Source organism: Vidua chalybeata, chromosome Z (genome assembly GCF_026979565.1).
Source record: "Vidua chalybeata isolate OUT-0048 chromosome Z, bVidCha1 merged haplotype, whole genome shotgun sequence".
NCBI lineage: Eukaryota > Metazoa > Chordata > Aves > Passeriformes > Viduidae > Vidua > Vidua chalybeata.
The window spans coordinates 1,851,187-1,868,777 of record NC_071570.1 but is presented as its reverse complement, the minus strand read 5'-3'; the positions used below and the strand labels follow the sequence as shown (position 1 = coordinate 1,868,777).

At 47.9% G+C, this 17,591-nt stretch overlaps 1 protein-coding gene across 4 annotated transcripts in view; it reads right to left on the bottom strand.

Annotated features, from left to right (window-relative positions):
* The window catches only part of ZBTB7C (zinc finger and BTB domain containing 7C), a 149,109-nt gene that overhangs the window by 66,244 nt on the left and 65,274 nt on the right, over positions 1 to 17,591 (bottom strand). For 3 of the 4 annotated variants that reach the window (XM_053931647.1, XM_053931649.1, XM_053931650.1), the window contains exon 4: positions 6,304 to 6,361. The exons of the other annotated variant lie outside the window; for it this stretch is intronic. In XM_053931647.1, coding sequence (XP_053787622.1) covers positions 6,304 to 6,361 — 58 coding nt within the window. The remainder of the gene's footprint in view (positions 1 to 6,303; positions 6,362 to 17,591) is intronic. 4 annotated transcript variants of the gene reach the window in all.

The window sequence follows — 17,591 nt, the reverse complement described above, 5'->3', positions numbered from 1 at the left end:
CCTGGTTTCTGATTATTGTTTTGCCAAAGATGGGTCAGGCTTTCATCACCTGGCTCTCCAGTGTTAAGGAAAAAAGGTGGTGGAAAGGCTTGGGACTTGTGTGTCACCCTGTACACCACTTCTTGTGCCTCACCCACACACTGAGCTTTGTGGCTGAGACCACCAGTGCCTTGAACCAACCAGCTGCACACACCCTGGTCAGGAAGGATGCCATGGAGATACACTAAACAGATCCACAGAACCATGGAATGTTTAGGGCTGAAAAGGAACTATTAAAGGCCGTCGAGTCCAGCCCCCTGCCCATGGGCGGGGTCACCTTCCACTAGAACATAAGTGCTCCAAGTCCTGTCCAACCTGGCCACAGATGGGGCATCCACTGCCTCTCTGATAACTGGTAACTAAAATAACTGGCCCCAGCCTAACAAGGCTGCTGGGTTGAGTTCTGATAAAAGAAAACACTATTTTGTTGGAAGTTCTCCTTCCCCCAATCTTGCAATGACTGGTAACTCGCAGGCATCCTTCCCCATCCCAATATCCCATTGTTTCCTCACTACAGAAGGTCCCACTGAAACAGCAGCCCCAGCATCGGAAATTTTATAGGGGTAGAAGTCCAGATTTAACTCTTTTGGACACAAAGCTGTGGTTTTAATCACCTCTGATAACTGGGGGGGAAAAAAAAGTGGGAAACTCACTGCCCCCACCACCACTGCCCATCATCTCCATCCCCCACTAGTCCAGCCCTGCTGGTCCATTAACATCCTCTTCTTCTTGTAAATATTGCCTGAGCACTCCTGCCTGCCCTCCTGCCCTCAATTAATCATGGCCTGGGGGAGAAGCAGGTAAGAAAGCACTCAGATTTAACTGATTTCCACAGATGGTGAAAACAGAGCTCAGTGAGACAAGCACGGGCAGAGGGGATGGGCAAGGGCAGGGCAAGCAGGACAGCAGAGCCCCTCAGGCCCAAACATCTTTGCCCTGCTGTCCTCATCTCCCAACACTTTATGAGATTTGAGGAAACTTTGTATGCCACAAGGTTTGATTCTCTGCTCTGAAGCAGGTTATCCTTGCAAGCACAACCTCCCCTCTGCTGAATCCCAGAGCCATCAGGCCTCTCCCACCAGTCCCAGTGGGGTGGACATCCCCACCAGCCACTCATGACACAAGGCAGAGGTTGAGCCCACACAAGCTCTGCAGCTCCCAAATCCCATGGGAGCCTTGAAGACCACTGCATTAGGAGTCAGTGAATCTCAGAAACAGCGATGGAAGGAAACCTATGGAAGGGCCAAGCTGGATGGAGACTTGGAGCAACCTGGTCTGGTGGAAGGTGTCCCTGCCCATGGCAGATGGTTTGTGACTAGACAAGCTTTAAGGTCCTTTCCAACCTAAACCATTCCATGACTCTACAATAAATATCTCTGGCTCCAAACAGCACCTCCAGCATCGGGGATACCAGAAACACAACTGGTACCTTCAGCAGGGTACCCAGCTCCCAGTTCCAGCTGCAAGGAGCCACAGGTCACCAACAGAGCAGCCCCGGCTTTACACAAAGGTGGTTTTGCTGGAACAAAAGCAAAGGCCACAGAAATAGGTTGATTTTTTTTTCCTCTTTTTCCTGAGATATGACTAAACTCCAGGAGAAGGTAGTGCCTGGACATCCTGCAAGCATCCTGCAAGCAGTGCTTTCAACATGAAGGAACAAAAGGCTGCGGTGGGGAGAAGAATGGTGGGAAACCTTGCGGGCTCCCAAGATTCATTTGAGACCTGGTGTTTGCAGCACAGGCTGTATTTCATCTTTTCATAAGTAACTCTTACCAGGAAACATTACAAAAAAGGGGGCATTTCAAGGCAGAAAAGTTGGTCACCAAACGTCATTTTATTTTATTTTTTAAGCCTTTTGTTAGCAACTCTTCTGGGGAGCAAATCCAGCAGAGGCAATACAGTGCAGCGTGCACTCCTAAATTAGTTTCCAGGCACTTGGGATGCTTTATTATTCATTTCCTCCAAATATTAGGTAATGTCTTTCACCCCTTTCAAAGTCTATACGAGGGGTCTTTGATGCATTGTGGGACTTGAAAGTTTCAGGTCTAAAGAAGCATTTCTTTTAAGTCCTCCCTTTTATCAAGCATATTCTGTTCTGTTCGCTATAATGCACACAATGGCATGAGAGTCTTGACCTGCTTCATGTCTGATGAGTCGAAATCTCAGATGCATAGGATAAAACAGCCATTCCTAGCAATACAGCTTAAACACTTAGGGATCTATTCAGGCAAATATTACCCAGGGGTCTGCCACGCCACTGAAAAGCTGCAGAAATTGGCTCCGTAGACGGCTGACCAATTCAGCAGTGAGAAATGACCCCGCCACATTAACTCCCCTTTTCATTTCACCCTGGGCGAGCCGGGGTCTGGAGGTAAGCGCAGCCAGAAGGCGAGAGCCGGCTGAAGCCAGATTCATTTTCTTTATATAAAGTATTTTTGTGTGCGTGTGTGACCATGAATGTCATTATGCGGATCTGCAAAAGGAGGAAAGTAATGACATTAGGGCACAGGCGCAGGAATCGGGGAGGTTTTTGTCTTACAGCGACACCGGAGCGCTGTCACGTCTTCTGGACAAGCAGAATTTGTAGGCTTTAAAACACTGCATATATCTTAAAAAAGCAGGTCTCTGCCTCTGCTGAAGGCATGTGGGCTTTGCTGGGCCACTTTACACCAGCCAGCATCAGTCTCCTCCATGTGCTAACCAGAATTAATACCTCTTTGTTCCACAACAATTTACCCTGTTTATAGTTGTTTTTTTTTTTTTTCACCCTGTTTTTTCCTCTATATACTGCAAGCTCACTTAAGAGATAGCTCCTGTCCAACAATACACTGGACCCAGGGCAGGGATGCAAAGTGGAACTTATTATTGCAAAAGCAAATATATTTTGGTACAAAATACCATGTTTTTGTCCTTTAGACCATCGCACCAACATGTTTTTACAGAAGTATCAGGTGGCTATTTTAGGATATTAATCTCCTCTTATCAATTTCCTCTTGACAGGCTAGAATTAAGAAAAAAATTTTAAAAGGCAATCTGAAAAGGCAAGGGTAAAATTTAATGCACAAGCTGGAGAGTTCCTAAATGAGCTGAAGATGCTGGAATTTGCCTTGCATGTTTTCTACCCTAGGAGCAAAAGATGCCTCTAGAACAAACAAGTGTTCAGACTATATGGGAAGATGTTTGTAAAAGAGAGAGGCCCTGTTTTTCTGACTCCTCTTGCCTGCTCCAGTGCTACACCCTGGTATGACCTGCAATCCCACCCTGACAGCCTGAGACCAGCCTTGATAACCCAAACATTTCACTGGGGAAAAGCATTTCTTAAGCTACATAAAAAGGAAGAAGTTCATCTTGCATGAGTAAAACCCAGCTGTGTCTTTCCTGATACTGGCAACACATCCAGCAGCACCTCCTGTAAAATGGGAATATATGCATCTTGCAGGCCTTGGTCCTGGTGTGTGTGATTTTAGGATTAGTTCTAAAAGCAAATAGATCCACAAGGATATAATCTCCCAAGCCATCCACCTCCTCCAGGATGCTGCAGGCCTGGAGAGCACAAGCCTGCTGGCATGGCAGTAGCAGCAACAGGTAACAAAAATAATATGATAAAGACTGGACAGGCTTTGAACTACCTGGTGTAGTTGAAGATGTCCCTGCTTATTGCAGGGGGGTTGGACAAGATGTCTTCTAAAGGTCTCTTCTGACCCAAACCTATTCTATTCTATTCTATTCTATTCTATTCTATTCTATTCTATTCTATTCTATTCTATTCTATTCTCAGCTCTCACACTACCCACCTGGCTAGGAGGCTTTTTAGGAGCCCTCTGAAGCATCCTTACTAAAACACCATCAGGACATACATGGTCTGTGCCCCACGTGTGCGTGGTGCAGTGCTGGTCTGCCAGAGGGCAGCTGACAAGTCATTGTTGTGCATGCTACAAATCCTCTGAGCCAGTAAGAAAACCCAAACAATGTGAAGATTTATCGGTTTGCAGGTGGAAATCCTTTCAGTCGAAGCAACAATTCTATTTCTTTTGAGGTAAATGAAGAGTTTTTGCTTGGGGACCCCATCAGGAGCAGAAGGCAGCACAAGGATGGGACCCATCACTCAGCAGTCAGCAGAAAGATGCTGACTGGGGTGTCTGCACAAATTTTTAAGGAGCCTGAAACAGCTCTTTTGAGAGAGGGAGCCAGAAGAAAAGAGGCAAAACTGCAGGAGAAACAAAATCTATTTGTAAACCCCAGGCAGAGTTGACACAAGGCATCTGGCACAGGAGTGCAGAGATGATAATGGAGCCTGATGGGTAGTTCAGAGGATTATCAGATACCCTCCAACTCAAATATGCTGAGGAACCAATTATTTAATGCTGAAGACAGCGCAAACGGATGTTTAATAAGCTGGATCACTTCAGGATTGTTGGAGCTCAAGGGGCCAAACCCCCACTGGTGTAAGTCTGGAAAGCCAGCATGATGAAATACCCAGTGCTTCACATACACACAGGCCCTCCCAGTCATCACCATCTCTGCCAGGAGACTGGGGGGCATGGAGGGGAAACACAGCTGGAATTTGGGAGCAGATGGGTGCAAGAGGTCCCTGGGGTGAGGAAGCATGCTCACCACCCCAGGCTGACAGCACTCAGCTCTGCAGGCAGAGCTGGTTGCTCTGTTTACAGGAGAAGGGGTTGCTGTTCTCAGGAACAGTCTGAGTTTTTCTTCTAGCTGATTGCAGAGAGGCAGCAGGGAAGCTGTAGGAGGTGTGGGAGACAGAAAGGAGTTTAGTCTGTGCTCCAGGCACTGATTAGAACCTGTTTTGGAGTCAGGGGTGATTCCTGTGAACAAAGCACCCCTTCTCAAGCTCTTCTGCTGGCAGGGGTGTTGGGGGAAAACAGGGTCTCAGCACCCTTCCTGGCTGCCTTGTCAGGAGATGATCCTGCAGGCACACCATCCCCTTACCTGGGCTGCTCTTGCAGCCAGAAAAGAGAGACAGACTTCTGTTCATTCTCGCATGCTGCCCAAACTAGATCAGATGAGAAATGGGATAGAAACATCTCCACTAACTATAAACAGCCCCTACATTTTTATATGTCTGAAGATTGCTTCCTGAAACCACACTGTGTAAGCTTCTCCCTTCATCTACGCTCAAACTGTACTACAGGAGCCGAGGTGTATCTTAAAAATCTGCATTTCCCCATGATCCAACCTCCACTAGCACTGCTCCTGTAGTCCAGGATACAGCAGAGATACAAGAATAGGCATAAGGAAGAAATTTTTTATGATGAGGGTGGTGACACCCTGGCACAGGGTGCCCAGAGCAGCTGTGGCTGCCCCTGGATCCCTGGAAGTGCCCAAGGGCAGGCTGGATGGGGCTTGGAGCAAGCTGGGATAGTGGAAGGTGTCCCTGCCCATGGCAGGGGGTGGGATGGGACGAGCTTTAAAAGCCCCTTCCAACCCAAACCACAGTTCTACAATTCTGTGATAGCCCAGCACCAAGATGCTCCTCAGCATCCATCACACATGCACAGAGGAAAGACGTGGGAATTTGGTCCCTGAGGGATGGGAACCTGCGGGGGCTCACAGCATGGCTCTGTTGAGAGTTTGGCCAGTGTAAACCAGGAAGCTGCTCACAAGAAGATGGTGAAAACCCAGCCTCCCACCTGACACAATGCAAAATATCTCAGTTCAAAAACATCAGCTCAGGGTCTGGCTCTGGCATAACTCAGATGATAAAAAAAGGATTCTCCTTTCTTCCTGTTCAAGACCTCTAGGCAAACATCCAAGTGACATCCTCCCGTGTGACAGCTGCAGAAAACAGGAGAGGACCTTGAAATGCCACCCAGATCGCAGCCCTGTGACTGGGCCTGGATAGGGCCAAGCACAACAACAGCCAAAAGCACTCCAAGCATTAACAAATATTGTTGTTTGGTGCACTCCTGTGCAGCTGCCAGCGTATCTGCTGCCTGCTCCTTCCAGAACTCAGCAGTGAGAACGCACATATTGATGAGAGCATCTTCCACGGATTTACAGGAAGAGCAATTAGAGGTTTGGTTGTTGATGACAGCAGAGAATCGTGGTGGTGGTGGTAAAGATGATTTGTGCTTATCCATTAACACAGCAAACTACCTCCTCTCCCACAGGAAATCTCAATAACTGAAGGGCAGATCAGAACCCCAAGACCCCAGAAAGGTATCAGGACAACCACATAGCTCTCCCCAGTCTGCATCCTGCTTGCCAGCTTTCCCCACAAAGCCCATCCCGGTGTGTACTCACCAGTACCCTTGGTTTTGTTTCAAAATGGTGATGCTCCTTTCTCTCCTCTCACCATTTCCTAAGGAAAAACAGAGAGGAAAAACACACACAAAAAAAAAAAAAACAAAAAAAAAAAAAAAAAAACAAAAAAAAAAAAAAACAAAAAAAAACAAAAAAAAAAAACAAAAAAAAAAAAAAACAAAAAAAAAAAACCCTCATCAGATCCAGGGCTGATTATGTGGTTAAGAAGAGCCAGCTCTGAAGCTTCTACTGGGACAATGAGAAAACATGGAGCCAGGCCTGCTCCTGCTCTCCCACCACACATGTCCCCAGGGTCAGCTCCTCTGCTCATCACCCTGCCCTGTACTACAACATCACCTAGCAACACCACGCCAGGAAGGTGCAAGCCCACCCCATCCTCCCCCTGTATCACATCTCCAGTGACAGCTGGGAGATGAACACCCCAGGAATGGAGCAGCTCTGGGCTGCTTCACCCAGATAAACATTACACTTTGGCCCCTCAGGATTATCACCTTATTCCTACATCCACAGTTCAGTCATCAGTGGCAGCTCAGTAGAATCTGCAGTGCAAATCCACAACAAATCCACATTCCACAACTGCTAGGATACAGAGATGGAAGGTGTATGAAGAGCATCCTCCCAACTCTGCCAATAAAAGTTCCCTGCCCCTCTTAGCTTGGGAAAACTTTTTGGAGTAATGGAGCTCTACTGAAGCTCCTGGCCACCATTTGAACTTCCAAATGATGGAGACAGGGGGTTTGCATTTTCAGAAACTGACACCTCCATGTGGGAGGCCCAGCAGCTTGGCTGGACTCAGGGCTGATGAAGGAGATCAGCAGAAGGATGTTCTGGGGTGCTTTACTCCACTTCAGAACAATCTCAAGGTGTGAGACCCCCACCAGCAGGTAGCCACCATATCAACAAGGACCCCTAGGACAATCTGGGGGACTGGCCCAGGCCTTCTCCTGGGTGAGGACTAAGAGGAAGACCATTGTGGCTATTACAACACGGGAACATATGATGCAGTAGTGCTCAGCTGGAAAATGCTCCTGTGGCTCAGCAGTCAGATGGAAATGCACTGTTTGCATGCCAAAGAAGCCGTAATCTGGGGTATTTTCCCATTTTAGCTCACACCTGTCCTTGAACCTGGGTTTGTACCTGAGTCCTGGCCAGGGTCAAGAGGTTCCCTCCTACTCATGGAAGCTGCAAATGAAAGAGGATCTCTCTGCCAAGGCTTAGTGGTGTGCAAAGCAAGGATCTCACTGTGTGCAGTCTCTCCACTGGGCAAGGACACATTTGTTATCGTGGGGCAGCTGGAGATGGAGACACTGCCTTCTCTTTCCCGGTTCTCCAAGAGATTTTTGACTGAATCATCTCCTTTTCTTCTCCAGGCAGCCCTTGAATGGGTTTGCAAGTGCAGGGTCCACCAGCACTATTTCCCATCACTCATGACACAAGAAAGCAAATGGGATTCCTCTCCCAGCTTTTAGTAAGAGCCAATGATCTTGATTCAGCCTTTATGAGATTCTCATTCCCATTATTTTCATGGGAAAGTGTCAACAGTATTTTCCAAGTCGGGCTGACACCTGGATGTCAGGATGGAGAAGCCAACAGGCTCTGATCACCCTACCCAATCTTTGACACTGGTAAATTACTCCACATACACTCAAGGAACAGAGCAAAACCATGAATGGCAACCTTTGTGATGGCCTCTAATTCTCCTTCTCACGTGTCTACAACCATCAGCCTGAGGACATTTAGGCAGTCTTGAGGACATCCAGGCAGGAGGCGATGCATGGAGCACATGTGAGTGGTGCAGCATGAAGTGGCTGCAGACCGGCCCCAGGGCCACGATCAGCCCCAAGAATGGGAATTCCCTGCAGCCACTGAGTCCACGTGCTTTCAAGAGCATCCAGCTGCTGGGACCCTCCAGCACGACCTCCTTCCTTAGTCAGGGCCCTGTTCAGTTCATTAACTCACAAGGAGCCACCACTGTGCTGGGCTAATGGCTTGTTTGCCACTCAACAACCAAAAATGATCAACAACGGGCGAAGAGCTTAATGCAGGCCACTGTCAACATGACGACACTGGGCCAGCACCATCATCTTTGTTTAGGGCAAAATTTACAGGGTAGGCTGCAAGAATCCTGCAATGGATCCTGGCTTCATGGCAGAGCTCATGAGCCCTGCTTGGGTTGACACACAACCTCCCCCCAGCACCAGGGCAGGGCCTGGCACCATGCTTCCCATGGGAAGTGCTGGGTTTCAGCTCTAACTTCTGCCTAAAGCCTCCTTCTCTCCACAGGTCCTTCACTGCAGCTGCTCCCCAGAGCAAGGGGAGCTCAGCCTGCAATTCGACACCTTGCTGTAGGCAGATGGGGTTGGTGTCTTCTCACAAGCAGTAGGACAAGAGGGAACGGCCTCAAAGTGAGCCAGGGCAGGTTGAGATGGGATATGAGGAGAGATTTCTTCAAAGAATGGGCTGTCCAGCCATGGCACAGGTTGCCCAGGGCAGTGGTGGAGTCCTCATCCCTGGAGGGATTTAAAACTCGCGTGCATGTGGCACCTGAGGACATGGGTCAGTGGTGGCCTTGGCAGATCTGGGGGTATGGTTGGACTCAACAGTCTTGGAGGATTTTTCCAACCTAAATGATTTTGCGATTCTGTGATTCCACCCAAAACAAATCATTGTTTGAGGCACAGAAAAATTCTCATGAGGCAATAAATGGGAGCTCCTGGGCCAATAAAAGGCTGCACCTGAATCACAGTTTCATCAAACCTCCAAGAAGAGTGGCTGTGAATAAACACACTCATGATCAACCCCCTGAACCAGAAGATACCCTGGTGCTCTTGCAGCAGTTTCCAAAATAGGATGGGCATTGCTGAGGGCAGCCCAGGCTGCAGTCTCCCATTCCCAAAACACACGTGCAATGAGAAGCTACAAATCAACCAGGCTTGCCTGTGGCTTCCCCTTCAGCCACAAAGTCCCTTTTAGCTTCTTGGGGTGGTTTGCAGAATGACTTGAACACGCCCTCCTGCAGATGACATTCAGATTTCTAATTACCCTCCCTGAACACATCACTGACCTGCCACATCAGCTCACTCACAGGGCTGTTCCTCTCACCACGTGTTGCCAGCAGTGGAGCTTCTGCCCCTCTTCATCACACTAACATCCCCACCACCTGGCTGGGCTTGAGCTGCTGGGCTGGGAAAGATGATTCCCAAATAAACTGGTGATGTGGAATGCTTGTCCTGCCCTTGAGGTCAAGCCCACGTGAAGAAATAGCCTTTAATCACAGAATCACAGGGCAGTTTGGGTTGGAAGGGACCTTCACAGGCCATCTAGTTCAACCCCTCTGCCATGAGCAGGGACATCTCCAACTAAACCAGGTGGTTCAGAACCCTGTCCAGCCTGACCTTGAATGTTTCCAGGACTGGGGCATCCACAGTTTCTCGGGACAGCCTGTGCCAGTGTTTTACTACACTCACTGTAAAAAACTTCTTCCTAACAGCTGATCTAAATTGATTCCCCTTAAAACCATCAAAGCTTAAAACCATCACCCCTTGTCCTACTGCAACATACCCAGTTAAGTTTGTCCTCATCTTTCTTCTAAGCCTTCTTTAGGCCCTGGCAGGGGCTCTGAGTTCTCCCTGGAGCCTTCTCTTGTGCAGCTGAACAGCCCCAGCTCTGCCAGGCTGGCTCCAGAGCAGAGGGGCTCCAGCCTCTGCAGCATCTCTGGACATTCCAACAGGTCCATGTCCATGCTGAGGACACCAGAGATTTCTCCAGGGAACAGCCCTGTCCTCAACAGAACAAGCACTGATGTATTTCCAGTGGACTTCCAAGGCTGCCATCCATGCTCCAGCCCTGACCAGCCAGCCAGCAGTAGGAATTTAGGTCACCTGAAGCACAGGATTGCCCTGGACTGAGAACCAGCACAGACCATGGGCAATGCCCTCCCCAGTGTCCAGGCCTGGAGGTGACTCCCAGGGGCAGCCTGATAAACCTACACCAGTCCCTGGCACACCAGGTAGGATTCAGCCCCACCTAAGGCATTTCAGGGGGGTGCTCACACAGATCCTGGCTTTAGTTGCCTTAATGCAGGTTCTCATTGCTACACTGGACTCCCTGAGCTATCCCAGACCCATGCCTGGCTTTGCCAGGCAAAACCCTGGACCTGCATCCCTCCTGACTGACAGATGGAGACTAAGCAATGTGTCCTAGGGTAATAATGGACACCTATGGCCAGCAGCTGAATTGTGATTACATGTGTGGTGGCTGCCCCAGCTCTTCCTGCAGCCCATGGGGATGCAGTTGGCACCATTTTGGGTGTTTGGTGAGCCACTCAGTTACTCAAACTTCAATATCTCTTTTGTGTGTGAAACACCCTCCAGACTCCACTAGCCAAACATCCAATGACCCTGAAAGGAGAATGGGCACCAAGTTAGTATTTTTGTCTGCCACTGCAGCCTACCTCCAGCTCCTGATCTAAGTTTCAACAGCTCCAAAATAAAACCCATGTGCATGGGATGGGGATGCCCTGCAGCTCTGCACTCTCAGGTCCCTGCTGTGATGAGCAGCACAATCCTGGCACATCCACACTTCCAGGACGGTTCCAGTGCTTGTGCATAATAGGAATGGAACAAGTAAATTTGACAAAGAAAGGAGAAAGAGCAGCTGATATGCAAATCCATGTCATAAATCATTCACCAAATTTGTTCTGCAGTTTTGAAATAAACTTGGAGGTTGCTTCCCAAGTGCTGTTTGCAAACCCTCTGTTAATCTGGAAAGCAGATGCTTCTACAGTAGGCTGTATTACAGCATCTTGAAGAAATCCCCATTAAATGTTACTTTTAAATGCCCATGACTTTTGCAATCAGTTCTTTTTAAATCTTCTTGGCATATGTGAAAACCAAACATCATTAAAAAAAAACCTTTGCTGTGATTCAGCTGTAATGGGTCTAAGCCTGGGGAAGAGCTCATCTCACATCCTTTTTCATACCCAGGTGAGACTCAAATTCCTCCCAGAGGCCTCTGACCATTCCCTTTGTATGCTCTAAGGAGTCTTTGACTTCCTCAGACTCCTGAGCTTCACTGAAAGCCTGTGTTGCCTCAAAGAGGGCAGTGCCCTGGAGATGCCCTTTAGAATCATGGGAGCCAAGTCACCCACACCCCTGCAGAAAATCCCACATGGAAAACATACTCTGAAAAGGCATTTCTAGCATGCCCTGGCACACATGGACATTTCATTGCCTAGGAGAGTGTTTGAGATGATTACTGCTGGTTTTTTTTTTTACTGCCAGGGACTGTTTTTTCCAGCAAAAAAAAAAAGCCTGCCCTGAGACAGATCATCCCTCCTAGCTCGGAAAGAACTGAGTGTGTGGATTGTGCTCAGAAGGAGTGACCTGGCTGCATCTTTGGGCTGACATCCTTTCCAATCTCCAATGCTCAGTTTTCCCCTTCCTGTGTGAAAATGGAAACAACAGCATCGGCTGTGGCTGGAAAGGGCTTTTGAAATCTACAGGTGAGACAGGTAGGTAAGACAGCACCACACCCTTCTAGAAATAGGGGGAGAGGGAAAGGCAGCAAAGGGGGGAAAACCCCTCATAATAAATAATACTCTACAAATTACATAAAATGAACGCATTAAAAAAACAATCCTCCAAGAAGCAGCTGTTTCATTCTTTGCTGTTGATAGGATCAATATAAGAGAGGAAATTACCACCTTGTGCTCTGCAACACATCACACCGACTTTCCTTTACAGACCCTAATGCTCCTGATTGCAGTGTCAATTTAAAATTTACCATAAAATGCAGCATCTCATAAACTTTACAACCTCAATCACACTCACCCAAATCACATGCACAGGCACCCACTTTGCTCTCCAAGGCAGACACACATCAACGTGCTGCTGGCAGCAGATGGGAGAGCAGAGCAGGGCACCACATCTGGGATCTGCCTGTCCTGGGTAGCCTGGATGCAAAGAGAAGGAATCAGGTTGGAGAACAAGCTGGAAAATGCACCCTCAGATCTCTGTGAGACAGCTCATCCCATGTCCAGAAGGATGAAGAGTAGCCAGAACCACGATTTATGATGAAGGTGCTGAGGCCCTGGCCCAGGGTGCCCAGAGAAGCTGTGGCTGCCCCATCCCTAGAAGTGTCCAAAGCCAGGATGGACAGGGTTTGGAGCAACCTGGGGTTGCATCCAGGAAGATGTCCCTGCCCATGGCAGCGGGATGGAGCCAGATGGCCTCTAAAAGGTCCCTTCCAACCCAAACCAAACTATGATTATATAATCAAATACAACATGACCTCAGGTGCAGCAGCTCTGGTGCCCTGAACACGCTGGCATCGAGGTGGCACCGGCACCCCATGATGCTGAGCCAACCTCCTTGCACTGGGACATGCTTAAAACACAGCTGGTTTATGCCCTCTTGCAGGCTCTGATGGAATACCCCGAGCCATTTCCCTAATCCTGGATGTCCTTCAGAAATTTAAGCCCATGCAGCTCCTACAGAGAAGATGGTGTGAGTTTTTAATGCGGGGAAGGAGCATGCAGCTATGCCCGTGCCATAAGCTGACCACTTGATTTTGCAGGCATGGGTTGTACTCAAGGGTTGACAAGGGAAAAACTAATTAAGCTCCTAATTTTGCTTCCTACATAAATCTAAGTCCTTTCGCTGTTGTCACTATGACAGAAAACCCATTTCTCTGCAGGGGCACAAAGGATTTTGGCTAAAGCATAACAAAAATATGCATATTTCAAGTTGCCCTTCCCCAGGAGCCATAAAACTCCACTCAGTGTCTGCAGTCTGTATGCACCCTGTAAGCTCTGGCTTAAAATTCTCCCTCAGCTCTAAATTACAGGATATATTTGGGGAGAAAAGTAGTTTTTGCAATCAGCTGCTTGCCTTTGTGGCTGACCAAAAGTGCGATCAGACAGATGCTTAAAGATTCAGCAAGGGTTAAACCTTGGGAGAGGATGGGCAGGACTTGGGGATGAAGTAGTTGATCAAAGGGTGGCTCAGAAGTTATTTTAAAATAAACCAGAAAGTAGAACTTCCCAGTGGTTGCCACTGTAATTACAATGCAGACAACGGAGCCGTGGTGCTGTTACTGGATTTTCCTAGCAGCTGTGTTTAATTTACTTAAAACATGCAAAGCCATCAGGTCAGATCCCATTAGCAGAATCTCTCCACAGTGCTGCAAGAGCCCGGCCAGCCCAGCAACAGAGAAATGCTGAGGGCAAAACTCAAGTGTAAAATATCCCTGGAGAAGTAAGACACCAACGTGCACTGTCCTCCTCCTTGCCTGCAGCAGAAGCTGTGTGCTCAGTCCTTCCTGCTCATCCCTGTCCCTTTACTCCCGTCATAAGCCATCTATTTCCCATCTATCTTCTCCTAAGATCACCAGAAAAAGAAGTCCATGCAAATACCTTGACTGGCTGTGATGGAGAAGGATCTGGGATCAAGCATTTAGGGAAGTCCTTCAAGAGTGTTTTTGCTACAACCCAGGTTCTCTGGGTGTCCTACAAGTGCACAGTGTCTCACCTGGATCCCTCTACTCCCCAAGCACCTCCCTGACTTCCATGCTGCCTTAGAGAGAAGACCCAGGTGTCCTGAGTCATGCTCAGAGTCCATCTCGGAGATGGGAGCTTGGTGGATTTGTGAGTCAGGATTCCCCCCCCCAGAGCTTTGTTCACACATATATAATTCAGGACCACACGATTCATCAGGAGTTTTTCCAAAACAAAACTACAAAAATTACAACGTCCTCATCAGGGAAAGAAAATAAACCTTCTAGAGATACTTCTCTGTTTCATTTTTGTTGTTGCTTTTCGTTCTTTTAACACTGGCTTCAGCCCTCTCTCCACTGAACGGAACATCAGGGCTTCATCCACTGTTTGTGGCCCCTGCCAGCTCAATTCTCTTTCTAAAATTAGCATCCTGAGAGATGTAATTGCTAGAACAGGAGGTGTTAGGTCACGTTTCGGTCCCTGCACATCAGGCTAAGTGCTTCTGCTGCCACCTACAACCACCTCAGAGTCTGAACCTCAAACGTGTCCTGCTCCACTGAGCCCAGCAGAGTGATGCAGCTTTAATAGGAGCTCATGCCCAAAAAAAAAAAAAAGAACTAAGACAAGGATATATATACCACAAGCTCCCATCTGCACATGACCCCCATATATAGTAATTCCTACAGAGAAGGGGCAAATAAAGTAAAATAAAATAATAGAAAATACAAGAAAATGTATTTCCCACATAAGCTGTGACTGCCCCATCCCTGGAAGTGTCCAAGGCCAGGCTGGATGGGGTTTGGAGCAACCTGGGATAGTAGAAGATGTCCTGCCCATGGCAGGGGGGTGGAATTAGAAGATCTTTAAGGTCTCTCCCATTCCAAACCATTCTGTGATTCTATGACTCTAGAATAGAATAGAATAGAATAGAATAGAATAGAATAGAATAGAATAGAATGAATAGAACAAAGCAAAAATAAAAATAAAAAATAAAATAAAATAAGATAATTCTAAGTAAAGCACCACAAGCAGTAGGAAAAAATGTGAAGGAATGGATTTATTTATGGGAAATCTGGAAACATCTGACCAAGCTGTATGACCCTCACTGCCATCAGAATCCCTCCTGAAATCATCATCTCCTGCCACTGTGTGCAAGAAACCCCAGCCTGGCCCTGGAGTCCTTGGAGCAGTTTAAGATTATTCTTCCAACATAAAACTCCAAGATAAACTCATCCCTCATTTCTTAGAGAGGTGTGAGACTTATTTGCATAATAAATGACAAGGCAGGAATATAGATTTGTGTCAGATCACCCTCCCTTCCCTTTGAAAGAAATCTATTTATTCTGACTGAATCGTCTCTTCTCCAAATAAATGGTGTTTGTAGTCAGTTTAGCTGGCACCATACACGTTCTTTTGCATGCCTGTAATGAATTTTCACAGCCAGAGCCCTAATCCAGTCTAGTCATGGAGGGTTTATCACGACCTCTTATTTTATTTCTACCGGTAAATGGGAATTGCTTTCCTTATCGCTATCTAGAAGCACCTGAGTGATTTTTGCTTCATATTTCCTATCCCACTGGAATTCAGGATGCAGCATTATCTGATGCTGTACAATTGTCACTCATGTTAGCTGCCTTTTCATTTTAATTTGCTGGATTTATTGCTCTTTCCTTTTTTTTCCTTTTCGCCCAGGAGATTTTACTTCAGATCTGAGTCCTTCCTTGCTCTTTTCCATCCTCCTGGTCAGATTTCCTGGGCGATCCTCAGGAAGGCAGGATCAAGGCTTGTCTTGCCTTCACCTGCCTGATGCCTTTAAACAACCTGGGATAGTGGGAGGTGTCCCTGCCCATGGCAGGGGGTGGAACGAGATCAGCTCTGAGGTCCCTTCCAACCCTAATCCATCCTGTGATGCCTTCCCTTGGCAGAGCACTAAACCCCTGGGTTTGCCCCAGTCCATCCCACTGGGGAAGCAAAAAACTGGGCAGTGACAAGCAGGAATTATCCCTGACTTTGAGTTCAAACAAATCCATGAGAGCAAGACGTGATCCCTATGGCTGCTGGATGCAGGGAGCAAGCAAACAGCTGAGAGCTCCAGAAAACCGGACCTGCTGCTGCTGGAAAGGCATGAGAAGACCTGTAAATCCTGCAGATAACACTGTGATGGATCAGTAGTGGCAAGACATTAACCTTCACTCTTGAGGAGACACCCAAATGATAACACCTGTAGCCATGCCACTCCAGAGTTATCAGTCTTGTCACTCGTGAAGATAAATCTATCTGACCTGAGCCATCATCCTACGCCACTCTGGCTTCCTTGCTCAAAATCCACGTAGATACCAGCAGGGATCAGGACAATCACACCTAATAATCAACTGAGAGTGTGCAACTATGCTCACATGGAAACCATTTCCCTCAGTATGCTAAAATAATTCCGCAGAGAAAGGGAAAAACACAGTAGGCTTGAAAGCTGGTCTGCAGGGAAAGTGCTACATGTCAGTGACAACTGTGGAAGGACAGAAAACAGCTACCAAAGCCTCAAGGAGCTGTCACGCACAGGAAAATGTAAGTTAATTAAAGCCACTTAAACAAATACATCTGGGACAGGGGCATGGGATGTAGGGAGGGAGAGTGAAGTGATATTAAAAGCTCAGACACATGGTGACTCCCAGACAGGAGGCAAGGAAAACCTATTTGGCAGAATCCAGATGAGCCCCTTGCCCTGGAGCTGTGCCAAAGAGGGCAGTGAGAGTCCCCTCTGCCCCAGGGCTGTGGCTCACCTTTGGGCACAGCATTGCCCCACAGCCCCACGGGGGATGCACAGCCTCAGCAGATCCAACCATCCTCTGGGAAGCAGCACCCAGGCTCCATTGATGCTCTCCTGGATCAAACAGTGCCGGCTCGGAATTATAAATTCAACATTTCCCTTCCCAACCTCCTCCCTCCTGTCCCTACCACAACATTCAGCTGAAGTGAGAACCATGGGCAAAGCATCCCTCTGGAGAAATGGAAGGATCCACCTCAAACACGCCACCAGGATCAACATCAACTCCACCTCCCCTTGCTCCTCCTCTGAGCACAGTCTCCTCTGAGCCCCCAGAGCTGATTTTCCTCCTACTTTGCTCAGAAGACGATGAGCACAGGTTGCTCACCACAGCCCTGCCTGTATAAAACCACAAAAAGAAAGGTTTGGATAGGCTCTGTGTATTTTTTTATTGCAATCAGCTCCCTGAGAAACTTAAAATGTTGGTTCTTTATATATTCCTTTGGGCATTGACTCAGAAGTGGAAACAGAACACCTACACGAGGTTGGGTCATGATGGAGATGGTGAGCCGGCCTCTTGAGATATTCCTGCTTGGGAAGCAGGGCTGGCCAGGCTCAGCACGAGGCTGACAGGAAGGGAAACAGGAAAGCAAATCCATCTGCACACCATCAAGCCCCTGCTGCAGGATGACAGCATGCAAGACTGCTGTCTGCAAGAGGAAGTCTTGCCCATGGCATCAGCCCGACCCAGTTGGAGTGCACAGAAACACAGATGGAGTGAGGAGGATCCAGGCTTCCAAAGCAGCTTAGCTTCCCACCCTCCCTTGTCTGCTGGGATGGGGGTGATGCAGCAAACCCAGTACCAACCCACATGCTCCTCCAGGAAAGCTGTGAAGCTGCTGGAATCTGGTTGTCTTGTCTAGCAGGGAGCTGAAGGAAGGAGTTAGTGAAGGACCTGGGTCACACAGGACAAGGTCTGAGATCTCCTTCACCCCTCAGCATATTTTCTAA